The 19216-nt window shown below is 37.8% G+C and overlaps 2 protein-coding genes across 2 annotated transcripts in view; one reads left to right on the plus strand and one right to left on the minus strand.

Annotated features, from left to right (window-relative positions):
• The window catches only part of LOC124182771 (pair-rule protein odd-paired-like), a 31712-nt gene extending 28911 nt beyond the window's left edge, over positions 1-2801 (plus strand). Inside the window, exon 3 of the mRNA XM_046570429.1 lies at positions 1441-2801. Within this exon, the coding sequence (XP_046426385.1) occupies positions 1441-1752 (312 nt within the window). The 3' untranslated portion in view covers positions 1753-2801. The remainder of the gene's footprint in view (positions 1-1440) is intronic.
• Positions 2802-4495: 1694 nt separating this feature from the next.
• On the minus strand, positions 4496-7499 carry LOC124181996 (glucose dehydrogenase [FAD, quinone]-like). Its single transcript, XM_046568772.1, has 5 exons — positions 7434-7499; positions 6953-7351; positions 5946-6408; positions 5114-5484; positions 4496-4703 (listed from the first exon to the last, which is right to left on the minus strand). Exons 1-5 carry the CDS (start codon positions 7497-7499, stop codon positions 4656-4658), a joined length of 1347 nt encoding a protein of 448 aa, XP_046424728.1. The 3' UTR covers positions 4496-4655.
• Between the last annotated feature and the right edge of the window lie 11717 nt (positions 7500-19216).

Genomic DNA, 19216 nt, shown 5'->3' on the forward strand with positions numbered 1-19216 from the left:
GAAACATTTATTTGACTTAACGGTAAAGAAATCTTAGTTTATTCAGAATTGCAGCGTCCAGATATTAGCCTGCGCATTTCTTAGCAATTTATTTCTGCTGCTACTTCCGAAGACGATCGTTCATTTTCAAATCCGCGACTTGCAATTGTTGCATCACATATTTTTCAACTGTTATGAAAACAATGTAGAACACAGATTTCAGATTTACCCTGTGTTTCTAATTTGAAACACTCGTTTCAATATATAACTGAGTTTGAAATTTATCATAAGGCGGTAAATTGTCGATCATCTTCAGAATTCAAATATCAATTTAACACTCTCGAAACACTTTTGCGCAAAACTCTGTCCACTCAGGATAGTAAAACCACTATCTTGATTTCTATAATCGTAGTATCGAAATGATACAAAAGTTAAACAATAATATAAAAAATCCTAGACAGTTGTATCTAAAAAGAAAACTGATTCCTTATTGTATTTTTTAACCTTCGTGGATTTGATTTATCGAAATAAACTACCGATAGGTTTGTCGGATTTTGCGAATGACTCAATATTAGCTTAGGTAACCTAAAATCATCAGCTGATGGCAATTATGGGCGCCATATTGCTTTTTTAAGCTCAAGTGGTAAATTACGATTGCGATCATTCGAAATCTTGTTTTTCTATATTGCTGGACGTGTAACGTTAATGTAACCTCTGCATTTCGATGAAAAATCATTACGTTGCAATTGTAGAATTGTTTAAAAGTCATGTAATCATTATAAAGCAAAGCATGTAAATTATATTTTGCAACCTCAACTCCTTTAAAATCGTCTTAAAGTTAAAAAAATTGCGTTTCTTTTTTTTTTTTTTGCATGCATCGTTACATCAATCTAACTTCAACCCGATATTTTTTCAAGTTTCGGTGTATTCCATTTACCCTTATAAAAAAAAAAACCTTCGACTTGGGGGTGAATTCGTACCCTAACTCATAAACAATATTAAATTCCCATAAAAAAAAGTTGAGGGATTTCTTTCCGTATGAATATAACGGAAGCCTTCTGTGAAACCAGCCGATCAACACTATCAAATATATAGACACGCGAGCCGCACTTTGAATACGTATCAATATAAAGGGTGCGTTCGCTATAATTACCTCTGAATGCTATCAATTTTTTATCTCTCTTTTACTGCCGAGTTCGTCACTAGAGAGTTCTGTCCTAGAGAGTTTTTAAGCGTTACCAACTAGATTCGGAACGCACCCAAAGTGTAGCTTCGGTTGCCTTTCCGCTGGAGTTGAGTGACAAGTTTCACAGAAAACATCCTGTACGGTCCGACAGTCGTTACGTATCATGTGTTTTCGGAGATTTGAAATCCGCCAAAAGTTGATTGGGTTGACTCACCATGTAATCGTCATCCATTGTCATCCATCTTCTCATCCCTCAAACGTTTCTGGTTCAACAGGTGCACGGCATGACGCTTGGAGAGGGAAAGATCGGAGGCGGTTACGAGAGCGAGGGTGAAGAGAGCAGCAGCAGCGGCGGCAGCCTCTCGGTGACGGGTCACACGGAGTCACCGCAGCCTCCGGCGGCGGTTCCGACGGCGCCGAGCAACGCGGCGCCTCACGCAGCCTCCAGAGGGCCGGAATTGACGGAGTGGTACGTGTGTCAGCCGCCGGTGGCGCCACAGCACAGCCCGTTGCCGGGACCACCGCCGCCTCACCATCTCAGCCATCACTTTAACCCGCTGATGCACCACCAGACGACTGCGTATTAACCGCGGCCTGGCTGATAGCCGCAAGGAGTTAAAGCGACGACGCTAAAACTCAGAAAACGCTTCATCCCAGTCGAAGAGGATGACCAGTAGCCAAAGATGGACGCAGAGTCCTGCAGCCGAGCGGATTTCGGCCCCGGGAAGAATTGATGCGGGAGAGAGGAATCGAGCGCAGATCGTGTGAGGGGCGGCTTTCAATCTTCGGAAACAAACTCTCACTCTGTATAACAACTGTTTTCGAATCGAAAGCACCTTCGGCGCTGCGAGATAATCGAAGGCGATCTCTGCGTGGACAGAGAAGCGTGATGCAGACCAAAAATAAACTTCGAACGATGCACGGGAGACCGAGCTTGGCCAAGATCGAATCTCGACGGTTTCCATTAACATTTTTGAGGCGCCCAAAATTAGCCCAGTTAACTTTTCAATTTACTATCTGTTTCGGGTTTTTAGATGTTATAACCTCTCAGAACGCGTTTGAAAATTTATTGTGCACCGTTCCTCCACCAATAATCCTACAGATTTCTGTATTATAAAAGACTCTGACGTCCAGATTGGTTTTAAAAATTGACTGATAGTTCCAGAGCTTCAGTCATCGGCATCGAGTTCGGTCTTCTGTCTCTAGTCTTTTTGGGCCCTAGCTTTGACGATGTTCGTGCGCAGATAATGTGATATGATGCTATTTGTGGTTTTACCCTCATTTTAAACAACCGTGGAAGAACAAGGCGTCTGTCCGAACTGAATGTTAAATCTTACTCAATTGTATGGAAATGGAAGGATTTTAAAGAGAAGGGGATTGTAAGATTACATAATTAATAAAAACCCGCTGAAGTTCAAGCGAAAAATAAAATTCATAAATCCCCCGCTTTTTATTCTCTACCCGTCTTATAATGTTCTCGCTCTTTTTAACTCAAATGTAATACGCTATTAATCCCCGTCTATACCTGTAACGGATGTACAATTTCAGCCATGTTTGTGCCTCAATTTGCTAATCAAAAACAAAAACAAAAAAAAAGACGAAAAGAAACAAAAAACAAAAAGAAAAACAGAATTAACTCGTAAACGAATCGATATAACAATAAAAATATCTAGCTGCAATTTTCCGTATAAAATATATAGTGTATATACACATCCAGTAGAACCTCGTTTATCCGAGGTAATATGGAAAAAGCTTACCTCGTATAAGTGAATTCTCGGATAATACGGAAAACGTAGATAACTCAAGCCATCGCTATATTCTCTCGTTGATTCCAGAAACAGAACTGTCGCGTTTCCAGCTCCCAATTCAAACAAAGTAGCGATACAAGACTATTTGCTACACAAGCATAGCCGATTATACCGTTTTATCCGAGGTTCTCTATATTATCCGATCGTACACCTCAGTTAATGTGAAGTGTTCGAATGAGATGGATAATGCGGCACCTTAGTTAATCGAAGGTCGGATAAGCGAGAATCTACTATATATATACACGCAAACGAATAAATAAATATTACAAAAATTATACACAAATATATATATTATATACATACATATATATATATATATATATATATATATATATAAGTATACACATCGTTATAATATGTTGGACGCTGCTTGCACGAATCGAAAAAAAAAAACAGCAAATTCACAAACTAAAAATTGTAAATAATGATTATATAAATTATGTACATATTTATCCATGTATAAAAATACACGCACACGCTATTACGTTACAAAAAATACACAATATGATTCCCGACGCGATTACCAGAATATAATACTGAAAAATCAACAAAATAAATAATATTATTAGTAAATTACAAATGATAATAGCAACAAAATTATAACAAAATTCAGAGAGAAAATATTTTCTAATCACGTGCGCGTAATGGAGTTAACTATCTAACAATGTAAATACCATTAAATATGTTATACATACATGCATATGTATATATATGTATATATATATATGTGTGTGTGTGTATGTAAATTATATTATGCAGATACCTAAATAAGTTTGATCAGCTAAGTGTTCAATGTAAAATATTATTGTACGACTGCTGTATGTGTGATATCTTGTAAATAGGAGCCCTATCATTTACGATTGAAGTAATATTATATTTTAGGTATTATTATAATTATTGATACTATTATTATCATCATTATTATTATTACGATCATCATAATTATTACTATTACCCTTATTTTCTGTTGTGCATAATATTATATGTTAAGAAAGTGAAATTTGAAGCCAGCGAAATTGTACCATACGTTATTAATATTATTATAATGATTAGGGCAAAACAAAATATGTTTTTTTTTTTGAAGATCTTACAAATATATTGACGATTCGAAGTATATATATTGTACATTTATGAACATAGTTATTATGCGTCATTGAATAAGCTCTATGTAGAACCAGAATCATCATCTATTTATTGAGAAAACGAAAAAGAAATGAATCAAGTTTTTCGCAATACTTTCGTCAGGATCTTCTGAAAAGCTTACAAACTTAAATTTACTTTATTTCAAGGTCTATTCCAAAAATTTGGCTGTATCAAAGTCGGCAGAATTAGAAAACGTTTTCTTTCATTGGTAAGGAGCTGGTTATTAGTTGATGTTTGACCTACGATGATTTCGATTTCTCTTCTTTGAAAAATTTTTGCCGGGCACAAAGAATATATTTCATTCTCTTTTAAGGGTATTTCAAATAAAGTGAATATTTCTCATTATGACAATTACGCTCTCTCAAGGAATTCAAATCAAAAAATAACGGCAAACTTCGCAGATCCGTAACGAACACAAGCCTTTAATTAAAATTTTACTTTTTTTTACATGGTTTCATTACAGATAATCAATATTCACAAGAGTCTCTATGCCACGGCCAAAATTACTAGGCCCAGGTTTTCTTGATAAAGTCGACAGCTCACTCTTCAATCATCATTACGGGTGCCGCAATGTTGTTTGATGTGACCTAGAGAGATGAAGGAAGGTAAGAGGCGGTCACAGTTTAAGATCTAATTTTTAGATGTTGATATCAAAAATGTTCTGGGGTGTACAGAAAGCAGGCAAACTAATCTAGATCAATAATTAACGATTAAGGATTTGGAATCAACTATGATAAAAATATACCAGTTTGTTTTCATCGAAATCAGTATTTGTTAATTATGTAAGAACACTGATACCGCCATTATGAATTCAACAGTATTTGAACTCCAAATTTGAAATCCAAAATGGAATCCCACGCAACATCGATGTACCGAAACTGAAATTTAAGACTCGAAAATTTTGGACTCAAATTCGAAATGACAGGTTTTAAGAACCGGATAAACAATTTTTCCCTACAAAACATGTAAGCTTGAAAAGCTCCGACGCTAAACTCACTTGTGGCATGACAGATGCGTCGGCAAGGCGAAGTCCGCTGATTCCAGAAACGCGTAGCTGAGGGTCGACGACTGCCATGGAATCGGAGGAATTGCCCATCTTGGCGGTACCACAGTAATGATGTCCAAAAGCCGTGTCGTACTTGACAGCGCAAGCCCAATACTCGTCACTAGGGTAATCGTAGTCTGCGCATCCGGAAAGTGTCGTGGTGGACAAAGTTAGATTCCAGGCCTTCAAGGCGTCAGTTTCAGCCAATTTCAAAGCCAAGTTGACACCGCTGACCAAACCATCAACATCTTCCTGCTCACCCAGGAAATTTCCCCAGAAGACGGGCTTGTCAGTGACGTTGCTCGAACGCAGGGTGATGTTTCCTGCATAATGGTAATTTATGATAGGTAACTTCGTTCCCTTGAGTCCCTAGATAGCTTGAACAATTCCCGAACGATTTCACATCTCACTAGACTTTCCATAACTTTCTGTACTCGGGTGCTGAGGATGGATTTTGCTCAAGCGTAACGAAGTAATAGAGCTTCTTTGTGCCGATAAGAATTTGTCCAAACGTGAATTTGGAGTGCAAAAAGTTATGGAGAGTTAGATTGCATTCGAATTTTGTAGTGGAGCATCGAAACAGCCCGAAATTTGAATCAGTGATCGACAGAAGTCCATGTAACACTTGGTATTTTGGAAAGGGCAAGACATTCTGTCCTTCGGACATCAGTCTAAACTCTAACCAGCAGATTGAGTCGTCCATTCCTAATTTTGCCGTATCTCGATGGAATTTGAAACAGAAACTTCTGAAGAATCGGTAAAGTGATTTTAACAATGAACGAACCTCTGCTGACGGGGTGCTGCCATCCAACGGATATGCTCACGCTACGTTTTCCTGAGCTTTTAAGGGCGTCGATTTCACCAGGAGCGCAACCTGACTGGTAACCAGCAGGATTGAGCTGTACGTTGGGCCATTCATCAGTGGTATCGTTGTTCGGCAAGACGCCTACAACCTGAGTCAGTCCAGTGGATGACAAAGGCCCGGTTCGGAACGTGAGGTACTCAGCAGCAACAGCCCAGCTGTCGTCGTATTCGTCGAGGTCGTTCAAGGTGAAGCTTACAGGAAAGGTCGGATGGTCATGGAAGTTTTCGCCAACACCAGGCAAGTCCTTAACAACCGTGATGTCGAAGTTCTCCAGCTCCTCCTTGGGTACGATTCCGGAGTGCTTAAGGATGAAGGGAGTCTTGAGGGCGCCTGCGGAGAGAACTACCTCCCTTGATACGTTGACAGTGCTCATCTCGCCGTCCTGCGGAGGATATTCAACTAGTGATTTGCCGATCGACGCTCGAAAGAAATATAGCAGAAAATAAATAGTCCGCTAGGCCATTGGTGTATACTAATAAGATTCTACCGGGTGATGCTTTTAGTGACGTTGATTGATATTTTCAACTACATCAAATTGTATTGGAAGTCGCTGTTTCGAGATATCTATCTCTGAATAGTATAAAGCATTTTTCTTACGGTCTATCGAATATTGATGGTATAGCCGAGTATTGGGTACTACATTCAATGTACGAATGTCTGAAGAACAGTTAGATACTGTGCTCACGTTACAACTCTCAGCTCGTGTTTCAGCAAAAGCAAAACTCTACACGATAAAAAATATCTACGGAATCCTTGGCTGATATATGCATCATATTAGAAGCCACTGATGACCACACAAAACGGAATGAATTCCATTCGTACATACGGACGACCAATTTATGACATCCTTCTCTTGCCATTCCTTGAACGCGTCACCAGTGCCACGGATATCTTGGTTCTAGAATTCGGGGTCAGGTCAGCATTACCTTGTAGTATTCGACTCCGTACGTTGCGTTATTTTCGATCAACACCCTGGTGACGGTGGTGTTCAGTGAAATATGAAGATTCGATCTGTGTCTAATCGGTCGCAGATACGCGGCAGCATTGCTGCGTCTCACGCCTTTCTTGTTGGAGGCTTGACCGATAGTGAAACCAGTGAAGTGGGCCCCGTTGAGGTCCTCGCTGACGCCGAAACCCGCCTCTACAGAAGCATTAAGTATCGCAGCCGCAAATGGAGGTTGGTACGGGAATCGTTCAACAGACATTGGTCCACCGGTTGCGTGATACGCAGTGCCAACATCATCGATTTCCCCGTTATCTTCTCCCTTGAGGAAATACGGCAGTACCTCGTCGTAGCTCGAGCCTTCGGCACCAAGCTCAACCCGCTTCTTTTAGTCGGTCGGGTTTCCTCGCAGATATATCATTCCGTTTTGGACCGTGTTTCCACCGAGTAGAGAACTTTCGCACCAAGAACAGTGCAGATGCCGTCTGTCGAGAGGCAGGCACTCTCCTCGGTAATTGTTTCGTATCCATATTCGATTTCACCTGCGTGAAATGATTCTGGTAAGTTTAGTGAACTTCGTCGTCGGCACGGCTCGTTAAACTACGACGTGTTACAAATACAAAGGCGAAAAATTCTGTACCACAGAAGTACTATTTCGGTTTTAAAATTACGCATTTTTATATGCAAATATTGAATATGGTGATAAATGACTCGTCAAATATAACACTTGCGGATATAGGTATTGCAATAAATTAACTCAGTTTATCTTCGGCTATACATACACTTAGCATTTGATGCCACTATTGTAAGTCTGTGACTCGATGCAGAGTGGAAGTGGAGGATTTTTGCTGAGCTTTTAAAGCAAAGCTGACAGGTAAATCTCCACCCCTCCTGGCACAATTTATTTGCTCAATTATGATGTAGTAATTGAATAGCTGTGTACACACAGCTTGACTTACACACGTAAGTCAATAGTTTCCATCGTCGGATGACGTAATGCGTGATTAATAATAGATGGAAAAAACACTCGGTCTTCGTTGAACTTTCGTAGTTTAACAGCTGTTACAAATTGTATTGCCTTTTTGGCTAACCGCTCTCCTTATTCTTATCTGATTTGGATATTTCCTGTATTACCAGAGAAAGATTTATCAAAATTCAAATGTTTTCTCTTCTCAGGACCGAAGTCGGCAGGAACCACACTCTGAACACGTTCCAAAATCATTATCTACGTTTCGAGCTACACAATGACTCAATTTTCGGGACAGTCAAATCGAGGGATGAATGGCTGTGAGCCTAACCCTGCAGTTCAATCATCCCAAAGCCGTTGAGCATAGCTGAGATAAGATCTGGATCAGCTGGGAGTATTTTATTGCTATCCTGATATCCGAGTGCAGATGGACTCGTGAGATAATCGATCCGGATCCTAGACTAGCTATAAAACGCTTAACCCTGCGGACGATTTGATTAGCTGGAGGACGCGGCCGGGTACTCAGGAATTTTGGGAGGGGTTGAATTGAGACGAGACCAAGAACTGGCCTTTGAGGATGCTTTAACGGTCACTCACTCGTATAGTCGTCTAAAGAATTGCGAGTGATTGAGGTCGTGACTGCGTTAAGCGATTGCAACTGGCAAGTTACTGCAAGACTTAATTACTAGACCTTGTTCTTGACTTTGAACCGATTTTGAGTCGAGATACCGCAACTATCAACACGACTTCGAATGACTGAGAGCAATGACCAATGTTGCATAAATTACCGCATAATACGTATGTACTAACCAACAGAGTCGCGTGAACAATTTTTTCGTGTAAAACATAATTATAGTCACATACTAAAATCCCATGACGATATGGCACGATTTATAAATATGTACATGCATCGCATGTTACACTTGGAGAAATTTTTCTTTCTTTTAATTCAATATATGTATCAACGTAAAAGCAATCCCGCATTAAACGTTTCAAAATCTAATAATACAAATATTGATTTCTAGAAAAAGACCGACCGACAGTTACCGTCGGGCTTGAAATAGTTACGAGATCCTTTCAGATACCGACCTCGAGGTGTCCTAGATTCCTTGATTACGTGATTGATGACATTTTCTATTACTGACCGTACTTTATTTCATTTCGTTTTCGTTTATTTTCACTGAATCAAACCATGCTCAACCCTTTTTCACGCGATTTACCTGCGTTTTTCCTTTTCGAATCTATTTTAGGTCCTATTTTACCGATCGATTCGGTGCGTCACCTTTCTTTCGTTTCGTAACTTTATTGAACGCAAGAGTTAAAACAATACCGGAAATGGTAAAACTAAACCAGGGTCAAATATGCACAAGGTATGTACTATGAAAATGTTAATTTTTATCTGGATATTCGTTTATTTTTACTAATCATAATGATCAGTCAATTATAATTCTTGTGACAATACACAATCACGTATTTTTCTAGATTTTCCGTACAGAGCATTAGCTTGGGACGTTTGTCACTTGATATTAATTTCTAAACCTAAAACGGCCTCTCTACGTTAGTTGACGTTATCCGACAGTACTTGAAATTTGGCACCATTTCTGGAGATATCTCTTGAGGCAGGGTTTGAACTGTGCGTTGGTATATGAATTAACATTCTTAATTCCTTCAAGGCCCAACACGCCTGCATGCCTCACTACCGAAATAAGAACGATCGGCAAGTAAGTACTAAATTATGCAACAACGTTACAAATATCCCGTCATAGCCATATTTTGCACATGCAAACATGCAAATGCACATAATCAGATGTCTGTGTATGAGTAAAAATCGTAATAGTCAACATCCATTAAATTGTTTAAAATTTGAATGAAATATAATCAAGTATTTTTTTCACCTGCTCCAATTTAACCCTTTCCTGTTTTGGAATTATCTCAACTGGTTATTATATCAGCAATTAGTTGGAAGAAAAATTTCATGGCCTCTGTTTGATAATCCATTTATTAACCTTCCACTTAATAATAAGAATGAAACACCGGAATATCCAATGCGAACAGAGAACGCAGGTGTTACTGTTTACTGTACAAACTTTTGGAGAGTTCATATTTCAGGTCCGTATTACACAACGTGCGATAAAACGTTCCTTGAATATACGTACATTAGACTGCCTAAAAAAAAAAACTGTATTTCTTTTTCATTTTCCACTTCAGGAAATCATAGCTTGTAAGATAATATAATAGCGAATAGAAAATCTCGATGCGGCAACGGTTAAAAAAATTGCACCGCGATTTTCTTTCGCGAGGTTCAATAGTATGTCAAAAATTATGATTTCATGAAGTTGGAGATCGAAACGAAAAATAAATTTTTTTTTTTAGGCAGACTATGTAGTACATATTAGTTATTACAAGCACATGTGATCAATTTAAACACCGTTCATCGCGCAACTGCGACGTTTCTTTCTCTCTTTTTTCGCGTTGTGTATTCATTTATTTATTTTTTTATTTTTCTCGTTATTATTCAGATGGAGGATAAGAGTTATTGATAACGCCATGTCACGATTCTAAAGGTGAACGCGATAACTCGAATAATTTGTTTCCTCACGCACGCACGCATAATGAATGCATGCACGCACTCGATTAGCGAAATCGCAATAACGTCCACTTCGATTGTATATCTGCATTGAATAATTATGCAAACGTGCAAACTGCTTCAAAAAATTTAACCTACTGAATAAAAATCGGAAGTTACCGTAATATTTTTTTGAGAAGAACTATTCATATCGGGCCGATTATTACTGACCAAAAATAGTCAAATCAATCCGGATGAAATCAGTGCTTCCAAACATGGACAAATATAGAAAATAAAAATAATTTACCATCTTTTGCTATCAAAGTTCACGTACCGTTAAATGAACAAGTACACGCAAATTATAATCATTAAGAGAAATTAGACACTGATCCAGCCAAAGTGGAAGACGTTTTCAACAGCTGCGAGCTGTTTCGGAATAGCTACCAACTGTAGCCATGTATTTTTCAGCACACAGAATTCACCAAAACGAATCCAACGAGCCCAAGCTCGCTAAAATCGGACGAACCGTTCCGGAGATATCGCAGTTTGATTGAAGCTAATCGCGCGCGAATAGCCTGACTTGTGTTCCTCACGCTGCACAACATCTCGTTGCAGTTACCGATCCAAAATCTCTAAGCGCGATATCTCACGGACGGTTCATCCGATTTTAGCGATCTTGGGCTCGTTGGATTCGTCTCAATATCCGCTGCAAGTGAAGAGCTCAATACCCACAAAAAAAAAATCTGTGAAGCTATGTGTATTGTGAAAAAAACGCGGTCAGCTCTCGTGATACGCGCCTGGCTTGTGCAAAGCTTAAGGCGCCGCTGAACTGGCTCGTCTGTCATTTAGTTGAACGTTGAACGCTCAGAAGCGCTGTAGTGCTTATGACGTCACGAAATATATATATATATATATATGACAAGCCAGTTCAGCGGCACCTTAACATCTTGTGCACTGGATTTCCGTCTATCTTCTTTCGACAAGCCGAAAATTCCAGACAAACCACGTTCGTGCGTGTGTATTACGTATATGTTGTACAAGGTGGAGCACGCAGGGAAACGTCCGATTACCCATACCCGCGTACCGTAATAAACGTCTGTGTAAATTCCGAGCTATTTAAGGGGGCATAAAATCATAGAGAGACCTGTAGAGCTCGCGCGCAGGACGATTACCCCGTCTTGGGAAACGTGAAATTCATAAAGTCAGGCATTAAAGCTGTTGGGTCCCAAAACCGACGAGTAATCGACTATCATCTCCACTTTTCACGAGCGAGAAAAAAAAAGAAAAATGAGTATGGTTTTATTTGACACTTTGCTTGTTCCTCACTTAGGTACATGAATAATTGTAACTTTTTATGTGAATGTTGAAGATATTTTATCGTGAGTAAAAAATAATCGGGAAACGAGAACGCGCACATCAAAATACGTGCATATCGTATTCGGTTACACGATTTCAGAGTGAAATCTTGTGATCTGTATATGATAGAATCCCAAAAATTGAAAACGCAAATATAAGCTCTAGAGCTGGATAATTGATGTGTTAAAAGGAAAAAAGGAAAGAATTAACGTCTTAAAACTAATATTCAAATCGTCTGCCACATCACATACCCGCGGTTATGGATACATGTATGGAGAGTGAACGCTCTCTAGCACTATGTGGCTCTTATAATATTATTATAAATTATTTATTTGCATTTCTAAATGATCCTTGAAAAATCACCCGGTATTATGCTAATCCAATGATTAACATAGAGAGACCCTGCCATAATATTTCACCTTGCTTATACCGTTCAAGCTTGCTCGCTTATAGCTGGCCTGCAGCTTACTCTCCAGCTCGCTTGTGAGTCCTACAGCAAATGGGCTGGGAGTTTTGGATCCTGAAAGTGGACTCCTCAGCCTCGATCAAATCGGTAAAAGAATGCATGGGTTCAGTTTTTGATATCATGTCATTACATATTGAGGAATAATTGTTTCCAAAATCTGCGGAATTAAGAGCTGAATTGCTTTTTTTTTGTTTTTTTTTTTTTTTTTTGAGAAACATAAGCTTCGTAACTGAATTAAGTTTGAGAAATTCAAAATTCGGATAGTTTGGATAATGTGTGAAATCCTGGAAGCCGTAAAATGAGGACTTTTTAAACTGAAAGTTATATAAAAGCAGAAGATTCGACTTTACTATTACGAAAATTCGAAAAATTGTTTTCGAGGTAGAAGTTATGGTTATTTTTCTGCCGATCAGTTTAGATAATTTTTCATTATCGCAACGTTGAAATGACGAATTTTAGATTTTTCGAATCATACCGCAAAGTTTTACAACAGGATTCCAATCGCATTATGCAATCACGTCGATAGCTTATCATTTTGAAACTAGTCTACAATACGAATGCGCAATAATGACAGTGAATTTGCTATTAAAATTTCGAAAAGCATAATGGCAATGATGAATAATGTTTTCTCTGAATTAGGAAAAGAAATGCTATATGCAATTCACTGAAAACTTGTCTGAATATCATCGCAATTTCAAGAAGACAAATCTAACAATAAGACAGATCTGAACCACAGGTAAAGAAAAAATATGCCTGAAGGTTAACGTTTTCTTGTGCCAGTGCTTTTTGTTGTAAAAATATCGTAATATCAAGTTTTTAGCTGCTAAAACCTGCAGTCAATTATCTCAACGGCATTTTGTGATTTTTTTAAAGCAAGTACTGAGTATTCACAGAGTGGCGACAGATCGGTAACAGTCACGCAATTTCATTTATCAGGAAAAGTCAAGGAATTATGATGGACCATAGGAAAAAACGTACTTTTTTTATAAATTGTTTTTAAAGTCAAGCTATGTTTCGTAAATTCAATTCAGTAAACTTTCGGAAATGATATTGTTCAATTTTTAATTATTTGTGTGAAACGAAGTAACACTACGTGTTCTTTGGATTCAAATTTATACATCCAAGGTGCACAACTTTTGTAGTTTTTGGTCATAAAACCTGCATGATAATATCTTGGAAATTACTGAATATGAATACAAAGACACGGAAATATTGACGAAGTTGAATTTGCACTCGATTTATCGGTTTACCAAAATCCGGGACTTCGTTTAAAAAAAAAAATTGGTGCGTGTACTTATGTACGCGCGTGAGAAGTTATACTTCTTTGGCATCATTAAAAAACAATAAAACAAATAACGGATGTCTTACATTATATTTAAATAATCTGTTAAATTTTTGTCACGAACTTTTTATTAAATGTTCTATTAAATTTATTTCTTTATTTTGTAAATATTAAAAAACCAATAATAAATATTCAACATTGATAATTTAATAATATTTAGTATTAATTATATTAAATAATGATATTTTAATTTATATCAATAAATAATACATACGGATAACTAACCTCAATTATATTGGAGCACTTGAAAAAGTATGTTAGCACAATTTTTTCATTAATATTCACAAATTTTTCGTGACTTAATGAATTCGGTTGAGTGGGCAACTTCATCCTGTTAATTTTGTGTTACAGTGATGCGCTCGCATCTTGAAATTTCACTCTCATCAGTTTTTCATAACGCGCCTAAAGAAGTATAACTTCAAAAAGAAAGACCGTTTTTGAACATGTCGGCAACCTTCTCATGATTTCAAGAATTTCGTGCAAACACGATTGCCAAAAAACGGCACGGGCTCAAGCGTAAATCCAGATTACAGACGAATTGTTCCGGGAGTGTGTGAAGCCAAAGCAAACGAAACCCGTAAGCTATCACGTAAAATGTGAAAATGTATCGTGGAAAAAAGAAAGAAATAAGGAGATAAGTATGAATGAAAGAAAAAAATAATTAATATTCACCTCGTGTTTGTTCAGCATTCGTGGTGATATTCGTGTATATATACATATACCCGCTATTTATTAACGATTAAGAAAAGACAGAGATTATGATCACGGGCATTTAATTATCCACGGTCAGTCCCTCGGGACCCCGGCTGATGCATGGACTGGAGCTCGCCGGTTTGGAGCTTGGACTCGAGTCGGACACCCGATTAAAAATATGACAAGCATTCATTTCCCTGGTCATAAAATCATTAGCATAAGAATTCCTCTACCTGGGGTTCCCGCCCCTCCTCCTTTTCCTTTTCCCTTTTCCTTTTTCCTCTTCGTTTCGTTTTCTCCTGTTTTATTATCACTCCGCCTAGGGCTTGGCTAGCCGCCTTTTCGAACTGATTTATAAACATATAATTTGACGTGGGAGGGGCATGGCTACCATATAATGATACCTTCGAGAACTAATTATGTTTATGCCGTTTACTCTGCCCCGCCGTACCAGCCGACCTCTGACCCTCGACGAATCACCGAACCCATCCGAAGCATCGGGGAATATTTCCTTCCCAATTCCTCTCCACGCCAATCAAGAAATCAATCAAGCAATTAACCGGTACGATAGACGTCATTATCCAAGCTAGGAAACTTGGCATCAGAAAACACCAACGAGCTTCTGAAATTTTCTTAGGTTTTTCTCGATTATTTTTATCCGTCAGCAAAACTTCTTCTGGTCAGCAACAACTGCTTCTTCTTTTCACAACAATTACTTAATAGGCTGTGAAGAAAACAAGGTTTATAATTGTTTCAAATTTTGGAGAAATAATCGTTGTTAATTTATTGACACTTTCATGACACTGCGTATATTATTTAGCATTAATATTATCAACAATCATTGCGACACGCTAGTACCGAAATTACGAAACTTGATTAAAATTTCAGAAAAAAACCAATGTCCGCAATCCGACTGTAGCCAGCTACTTTGATTCTTGCAAAAATTTCAAGCCATTTTTAAAATTGCTAAAATCGATCTATTTATTTTCAGTGTATCGGCGGAATTTTGTGAGTGAAAACGATTTTCACGAAAGTACGAGTCTTAGCGGTCTTTTAAGTTATTGCGATAGATTTTACTTCAAAATCGACAATGGCAGAAAAGCGACAAAATTGTGTTACATGTTCTCAACAGTTGATCCGACGATTATCTGATTATATTTTTTGATTTTCTTGGGTCTCAATTAGTCAAAAAAGACTCCCCGAAACCGATATTTGGACAGAAAATTTTTGGGCCTTAAAAATGGTTCAGAATTACGATAAGCGCGTATCTTTGATAGAACATTGGGAAACAAGTGCGTTACAATAACCGGGTAGGATATCAAGAAGAGACCTGCAGCCAGAGATAAAAAGGGTCAGCTGTTGGATCAAAGCGAAAAGTAAAAGGGCGGATGCGTCAGATCTTTTTTCTCTTTTCTTCTGCGCCTTCAAGGAGGAAGAGACGAAAAAGGAAAGGACGAGTTATTACAAATTTGAATGTGAAAAATTTAACCTTTCCATTTTTTAAAATTCGAAAATTCTCTCACAACACCATTTTCAACCAGAATTTGACAAGTGGATGAAATTTCACAAGGAATTTCTTCATATGGGGAAAAAATCTAAGTAATTTTCAGTAAAAACAATCGGCTTTAGACTGGCATGATTCAGCCCTTCTCAACTGCATGTTCCAAGTTCATAGAGAAAAAATTTCGAACTACAAATTCGGATCTGTAATTGAGGCTTTTAAAGCTCTTGGATACTATACTGAATGAAAATATGACGATTTTTTTCCAACGTGTCGAATCGCCATCTTGTATTTCACAATGTGACTTCAGATTCGTGATTACCGCGCTAAAAAACCTCATGGTACAAATTGTCACTCAAATCCATTCATCCATTCTGGAGATATCGTCATTTTCATTTGATTTTTTGGAATTTTTTATTCAAATAATTGAAAGAGAACTGAACCGATCAAATCCAAAATCGAATTAGTTCCAAGTTTGGAAAAGCCGCATCGATCGAGACCAAAATCATTGAAATCCGTTCACTAGTTCTCGAGACATCGTCGGACAAAAATCAAACCATACATACACAGACATACGTTCATCTAAAAATGATTGGAGGCGATTCTGCAAACTTGAGAACATCGAGATACAGTGAAAACTCAACTTTTCACATTCGAAGTGATTGCAATAACTTCCTTTTTTCTCTACAACAGAGAAACTCGAATCTCAAAACTGTGGTCAATTTGTTCCGCTCGTCGAAAAAAGTCCTGCAGCTTCGCGCAACGAGCTTAGAAGCTCGTATGCAAAGTGCAGGCTGAGCGTAAGGACTTCGTGCCTCGCCTGAGGAGGAAGTTTAAGTGTTGGTGAGCAGGTGTACGAACAGCTGAGCCACCCACACGGGAGTAACTGACTGAGCCTGCCTGGCTGGAAACTTGGGCAGAGACTGAACTTGACGTTATATACAAACCGAGCTCCTGCATTATCAACGCAAGGTGCGTATGCCAGGTACGGTGTTATGGACTACGCCAAGGTAGAAGACGCTGCAATTGGAACGTCGAAAAGATACCGAGTAAAAGCGTCTCACGATCAGCCGCGATTCTCACGATATGATTTTTTTCCTCGACGAGTAATTACTTACAATTTTTATTCGCATAGGATTCTTTCGTCACTGATTATTATCCCTTGAAAATAATCATTGTCTGATACAATTATTACACTTGCGTTCGATGGTCTTGAAGAAATTGTATTTAATTTTTTTTTTCAAAAATCGTACGCTATTTTTCTTGCTCCTCGACTCAAAGGCGATTGCCAATTTTTTCAGATTACTTCAAGATGATTCTTACAAGTCGGATCAATATATACATATAATATATATATTTAAATAACCTGGTGAATCAAAAATTCATTGGCTGAGAATTATTTGACTTACAATCGTTTCAGATGAAATCGAATTACCGTCAATTTAGATTTTATGATCGTGATGCTTGGTTTAATTTTTTTAAACAACTCGTTTGGATAACGGTGTTGAATAAGAAAACAAATTTCTAGTCATTCGCTTCGATTGCAATCTTCCAAATTTCCGAATTTTCAATTAAAACTTTTTCAACTACAGTTTCGCAGTTGTAATTTGAATATTATGTGTATACATTAGTTACGTTTTTTGTTGTTTCTTTTTCTTCAAATAGATATTTAAATTTATGAATCGATTCCTTTCTTTATCTTCTTCTTTTTCCTATTCTTCTTCCGCGATGATTCTTGCCGCAAGTGTGATTAAAATGAAACTCTCGCATAGATATTGAAAATATTCATAGTCGTCGATAAGAAACATTTTTTCTCGTAAGGAATAGTTCCAGAGATAAAAAAATTGAATGTAAAAAGCATAAAAAAAAAAAATAATTCTAATCGTGCGACGTTTCAAAAAACATGTTTATACCGATCACCGATTTTCTTTCTCGCCTTTCGTTGCCAGCGAAATAAATCGGTGTTTGATCAATTTTTGTCTTACTTACCAATCTTATACTCATTGTATAAAATATTCCCCCCAAAATCGTGAACTTTCCATCAACGAATGCAAGTTTCAGGTACGATTTCCGTACACGTTTCTACAGATAATATTTCCTGTTTCTTTTATCTTGTGAAATAGTAGAAAAAAAAAGACGCGTACACGTTGCGGAAACAGCGAGTATAGCTACACGAGGAATCGGCTTATCGCCATTTCCGCGCGCGTTTTGTGCGTACGAAATTGAGGCGGTTGAAGGTGGCGTCTTTCACCTGCCGGTTAACTCGGTACCGAACGATTCTCCGGGGCACATGTTTATCTGACATTTTTACAGACTATACGGGTCGAAATTTGCATCGCGTACATCGCTAATTGCGAGTATTCCTCGCCCGGGACGACCAACTCACTTGCACCTACCTCGACGTGTTCGCAACGACGTAATAAAACCTGAGAATACGGATGTAACTGCATTCGCACCTGGAACAAACTATCGCAGGCCGGTTAATTGAACCCGAAGGCATTACAACCTCGTCAGCGATTTATTCTGTTGTTTTTTTTTCTTTTCTCAGAGAGAAAGAGAAGTTTAGTTGCAGCATAAGAAATTTGTACCTGATAATAATTCTCGTCGGGAGTAGAAATTTTTTATAGCCAGATAACTTTTCCAGAATATTTAAATATTTATTTATCTAACAATAAAATACGTAGCTGATACAGTCAGAAAATCGATTTTGCACAGTCTTCTGCATCCAAAGTATTGATACAAACTAGCGAAATGACTCAAACTTTTCATACAACTTGACAGAAATTCAAATTTACTCCGAGTACATGGTTGTAAAATAATTTTTGAGAATAGTCAAAGCGGCAAGTACGATATGTGAAATGTGTTTAGTTTGAATTGCATTGCGTTCTACTAAGAAAAAAGCTTCTCAAAGATACATTTTTACTTTGCAGACAAGTTTGGAATGCTTGGGGTTTTTGTGAGCTGCGAAAATTTAAATTTCAACAGCGGATTGAAAGTACTGATTTTCAAGAAAACGTAAAAAGAAACTTACAATTCAATTTCGAGAGATCTTGAGACCAAACCCCAACTTGTGTCTAATTATTAAACGTTATTTTATTTAATAGATTTATGAGCATTTCAAAACTTTCCAGGGAATTTTCGATCTCAGCGGTTGGTGTCTACCACAACCATCGAATGTGAAGCTGATGAAGGAATTCAAAAAAGAAATCACTATTTATTATGGGAGAACAGTCTAGACTTCGGGAAGAAACGATGTAGTTTATTCCTCAAGATCTCGAACCTGTTATGTAAATATTTTTAGGCCAATCATGGGTTTCGAATTTTTCCAACTTCCATCATTGATAAAATCTGTAACA

The sequence above is a fragment of the Neodiprion fabricii genome, chromosome 5 (assembly GCF_021155785.1).
Source record: "Neodiprion fabricii isolate iyNeoFabr1 chromosome 5, iyNeoFabr1.1, whole genome shotgun sequence".
NCBI classification, from domain to species: Eukaryota; Metazoa; Arthropoda; class Insecta; order Hymenoptera; family Diprionidae; genus Neodiprion; species Neodiprion fabricii.